Source organism: Bison bison, unplaced genomic scaffold (genome assembly GCF_000754665.1).
Source record: "Bison bison bison isolate TAMUID 2011002044 unplaced genomic scaffold, Bison_UMD1.0 scf7180017847408, whole genome shotgun sequence".
NCBI lineage: Eukaryota > Metazoa > Chordata > Mammalia > Artiodactyla > Bovidae > Bison > Bison bison.
The window spans coordinates 12,411-17,377 of NW_011477981.1; the positions used below are offsets into that span (position 1 = coordinate 12,411).

The following is a 4,967-nucleotide window of genomic DNA, read 5'->3' on the forward strand; positions in this document are numbered from 1 at the left end:
GTGCAAGGGGCGTGTGCGTGTGCACATGGCCATGTATGTGTGTGCAAGGGCGTGTGTGTGCGCGTGGCTGTGTGTGTGTGTGCGTGGCTGTGTGTGTGTGTGTGCGTGGGCGTGGGTGTGTGGCTGTGTGTGTGTGTGTGTGGCTCTGTGTGTGTGTGTGCGTGGCTGTGTGTGTGTGTGGGTGCGTGGGCGTGGGTGTGCGTGCATGGCTGTGTGTGTGTGCATGGACGTGGGCATGGGCCCCTGTGCGCTGCCCATGCACAGCTGTGGCCCCTCCACAAGGCTTCAGGAGAGCGTGTCTCTTCCTGGCTGTTCCCTCTTTCCTCTGGCCTGCAGGTGAGCTTCTCTCCGCTTTATGAAACAGGGGTCTGCTCTGCTCACGACCCTCTGAAGCAGCCTTTAGCTCCTTGGGCTGGTGGGTGGGTTCCTTTAAGGATGTTGAGCCCAAACAACTTGAACCCAGGTTGTCCTGACACTTGCCGCCCTTCTCCTGACGTGTGTTAGAGAGAAATTTACACGCGGGGCAGAAATGGAGCGCGGGTGTGCGGTGAGCGTGCGACAGGCCCAGGCCACCGGGTGAAGCGGCGATGCGCGGAGGGGCAGGGCAGCACCTGTGCTGGATCCCTGCCCACCGAGCGTGGGTCCCAGGGCCGGGGCACCCTGCAGGCTGGAGCCCAGGCCCCTGGCCACAGTGGGCATCAGGGCACTCCCTGGGCTGGCCGCCTGTCCCTGGGGCCTGCTGGAGGGACCTGGCTCACCACCTCCCTTGGCTGTAGGACACTCCTTCTGGAGTGAGCTGAGGACAGAGGGTGGATGCCCTGCTCAGCTCCTGCACTCCTCGGCTAATCATAGCTGGATGAGGTCTGAGAGAGAATGCAGATGAGCCTCAGAACTGCTTGTCTGACTGGACTCACGCTCATTGCTTCCCTAGGACTGGAGATACTGGGGCTCGAAGCTCTGGCCCAAGACCCCTAGGGAAGGATGGAGCCTTCTTAGGGAAGGGAAAGTAGGGCGAAGCTGGTCCGCTGCTCTTCCCGGGGACCCTGCCCCTCACTCCAGCTTCCTCCCTGGTTTCATCTTCCTCACAGCGCGTGTTGCTGCCTGTTGCCGCCTCGCTCTGAGGGCTGGGCTGGGACCAGAGCCTCAGGCTGCCGGGAGGGACCCCTCGTGGTGACACTGGCGCCCTGAGTGTGGCCTGGCCGGGGGTGGGGGCTAGTGAGTACTGTGTCTGTTCATCTCGGGTAGTTCAGAGGCATCGTCAGCACCACGTTCTCACTTGAAAGCTGAACTAGTGGGCCTGGAAACCGGGCAGTTTGCTCAGAGTTGCCAGGTGAGGGGCACTCAGGCACTTTCTGTGGGCTGGGACAGTGAGGTGCTGGAGCAGCTGGTCTGCTACAGCATTTTTAGTGAAATTCGCTCAAAGTGGCGTTTACTAAGGCCCTGCAGTGTTCGTGGGACACACGGTGCCTGTCCGCAGGTCCAGAGCTGTCCCCAGACAGTGTCCTGCGGACGGTCATTTCAGCCGCTCCACAGCTGGTCCCCATTTACACTCTGTGTCTCACGCCAGAGCATAGCTGGTGTACAACACTGCACTGGTGTCGGGTGTATGCGGAGTGACTCAGCCACACACACGCACACGCCCCTTCCCTCTGTGGGTTCTTACAGGACAGTGAGCGTGGCTGCTTGTGCTGCAGTGGGACTCTGTGGTTTGCTTTTGTCTGCTTCATTCTTTTCGGTTCTAAATTGCTGAGCTCTAAGGCCAAACGCACAGTCAGACTCTGTCCACCCCCTGTCACCCATCCTCTGCCTCCTCCTCAGCTCAGGGTCCCAGGCGGCCCCTCCCCGGGGGCAGAGCCTGTCTCCTCTGGAGTGATGCAGCTCCACTGCTGTGGGCGCACAGTTCGCCCGCGCCCGCCGAGCTCTGCTGGGCCGGGCAGCGGCTTCCTCCCGGGCACAGGGCTGAAGCGCTGCCTTCAAGTTTCTGTCCCTGTGATCTGGGAGCAGCCCCATGTCTCCTGTTTGCAGCTCCATTTCTGGGTACTGTGTCTTCCTCTCTCTCGCTATATTCCTGATTCTGTTAGAGTTCATACTCTAGAAATTTCCTTGAGAGCACTGCCGGGAGAATGCTTGGCAGAGAGTGTGCCGGTTCTGTGCGCACTTGCAGGACAGTCTGGCTGTGGGATTCTGGGTGGAAGTGGTTTCCCTGGGAGTTCTTTCTATTGTCCATGTAGCTTCTAGGATTGCTGTGAAGTCCAGTGCCATTTTGTTCCCAAGGTCTGTTCCCTCTGGGTCTTGCAGGCGAGTCTCTTCATTCTCGTGTTTCTCAAAGAACTTGGTGAAGTGCCTGGGTCTCGCAGTTTGAGTTTCTCTGAGAATATCCGTGCTCGCCTGCTGAGCTTTCCGCTCCGTGCTGGCCTGTGTCTGCTCGGTCCGTGAGCTCTGTGCGCGCAGCATTGTCTGTGCCCCGGCTGCAGCTGTAGCATCGCTGCCTGGACTCCGGGCTCCACACTGTGCTGGTCCTCCTCCTGTCAGCGACGTCCGGGTTGTGTTCTAGGTTTGGTTACTACGCACAGAGTGGCTGTCAGCATTTGCACACGAGTCTCCCTTGTGGGATAACACGTAGGAGCAGACCCCCTCTGCCTGGAGCGGTTGAATGTGCCCGACCCCAGGGCTGCGAGGGCCGCCTGCGCTTCTGCCACCCTTGACCCTGTCAGGGCGAGCGTGGCCGCTCCCGGTGCCGCTGGGACCTGGTCTGCATCCCCGAACTCGGGCTCCAGGGCCTCCTTTCCCGGTGGCCTGTCCTCTGCTGTTTGGTTGGAGGGGTTGTGGGTAGTCTGGATACAAGTCTTCTGCCAGATGTGTTCATTACTGATACTGTTTCCAGTCTTTGACTTTTGTTTCCTAGTGGCTTTTTTTGATGAGCTCATTTTAGCCTGGTGAAGTGGGATTTCCCTGGTTCTTACAGTTTAACTTCTGGGGCTCAGGGGGCTCTTGCCGGGGTCTCATCTTCTCGAAGCTTGTACTTCTGGGCCTGCGATCCGCCCACAGCTGCCACCTCTGAGTGGCGGAGCTGTCGGTGGGTGAGGGTCTTCTCCCTCACATCGCTCACTCCCTGCTAAGCTGCCACGGCATCCAGCTCAGATGCCAGCACCTGCCCAGGTGTGGGCTGCGCTGGGGCCTGCTGTGCTGACCGCACTGCACGCCATCTCCCTTGCCCTGGCTTTGCAGGGAGCCTCTGTAGGAAATCATCAGGCAGTGTGATTCCTTCACCCTCCCTCTCCTTGAAATTATTTTGATCATCCTCACTCCTCTGCATCTCTGTGTAAATTTTAGAATCATCCAAGTATTTTATGGGTTTTTGCTATTGTAAATGGTCTGCTTTAAATTTCATTTTAAATTGTCTGTCGCCAATATGTAGAAATACAAACGATATTTGTAAATATGTCGTTTTACAGCCTTGGTAAACTCACTTCTATTTCCTTTTTTGTAGTTCTTTTTCATTTTTTATGTATACAGTTAAGTCTTCTGAGAATAAAGATAGTATTTCCTCTTTCTTTTCCGTGACTTTGCTTCTCTTCCTCGTCTGTTGCGCTGGTTAGAGCTTCCCGCGGGTCTGAGCAGGTGTCGAGCGAGCCCTTGCCGTGCCCGCAGCATCAGGACTGCGCCCCCTCTAATGGCTGAGTGCCGCGCAGCTGCTGGTCTCTGAGACGCTCTGTACCAGACTGAGGGCGTGCCTTCTGTTCTTAGCCAACCGAGTTTTTATCACGGGGGCTTGTTTTTCTGGGTCTGTGGGATTCTGTGATTTACTCCTTTACTCTGTTGATATGATGGATCACACTGAGTGATTCTAGCGTCACCTCCTTGGGACAGACTCGTTGGCCGGTGGCCCTATCGTGTCTGCCCGGCCCTCGGGTCTGCGGGAGGCGGGCTGCGCTTGTCCTCGCCTGAAACGCAGGCAGGTTTGTTTGCCGCTGCTTCTGTTGTCTGGAAGGTCTTACGTGGCTTGTGCTGTTCTTCTTTATGTTTAGTACAATTAACTAGTAAAACCATCTGGACATGAAATTTTGTAAGGATTCAAGAATTAAAAACTCACTTGTTTTGATGGTTGTAGGACTATCCAGGTTTTCTACTTCTAGTGTCGGGTCTGGTAAGTTGTGTTATTCGTAACTGGTGTTATGAATGTGTCCATTTTATCTGATTTTTCCTACTTAAGGCACAAAGTTACTATTAACTTCTTAACTGGAGCATCTCTGATGTTCCCTTTTTCAGTCCTGAGGTTAGTTATGACAACCGCCTGTCTCCCTCCTCCTCCTCCCTCCTTCTCTGTCCCACCCCCGCGTCTCTCTCCCCCTCTTTTTACTTTTCTGGATCAGTCTTACCAGGAACTATCAACTGAATTCATCTTTTCAAAGCACCTACTTGTAGCTTTCAGGGTCCTGTCTATTATGTTTGTTTTCTGGTTCGTTAATTTCCTGTCTTTATTATTTCCTTAATTTTGCCCTCTTTGATTTAAGCTGTTGTTTCTTTCCTGACTTACGGGCCAGCAGACGCTGTCTGAGAAGGGCCGGTGGCGAGGCCACAGCCTCCCAGACAGCGCGGCAGGCCGCGGCTCTGGGTGCTGCCCCTTGGAGGTAATGTGCCCTTTTGTTCTCAGTTTGGTCTGAAGTTTTCTTCACTTGGGTTTTCAACAGTGCAGGAATGGTTTGCTCTTTGAATTCACGCTCTGCGTTTAGAATTGAACCCAAGGCTCGATGTCAGTCGCCGGTTCTAGACCTTCCCGACCTCCCTGTCTCTCGGGTGTCGCTCTGTCTGCTCCTGCCGTCTGTCCCTATTCCTGCTGCAGTCCTGGGGTCTCTGCTCCTCCCAAGTGGTGTTTCTGGTTGTGTGGTGGACGCCCCGCAGAAGAGAGACAAGCCTTTGCCTGGCCCGGAGCCAGCCCCAGCGCCCCCACAGGAGGCTGAGCGCCA

The 4,967-nt window shown here is 55.7% G+C and overlaps 1 protein-coding gene across 1 annotated transcript in view; it reads left to right on the plus strand.

Moving 5' to 3' along the window:
• LOC104990765 (patatin-like phospholipase domain-containing protein 7) overlaps positions 1-4,967 on the plus strand; it is a gene marked incomplete at its 5' end in the record, with an annotated part of 23,609 nt that overhangs the window by 12,180 nt on the left and 6,462 nt on the right. The window contains 4 exons of the mRNA XM_010843087.1: positions 1,819-2,037; positions 2,715-2,813; positions 3,049-3,076; positions 3,137-3,237. Of these exons, the coding sequence (XP_010841389.1) occupies positions 1,819-2,037; positions 2,715-2,813; positions 3,049-3,076; positions 3,137-3,237 (447 nt within the window). The remainder of the gene's footprint in view (positions 1-1,818; positions 2,038-2,714; positions 2,814-3,048; positions 3,077-3,136; positions 3,238-4,967) is intronic.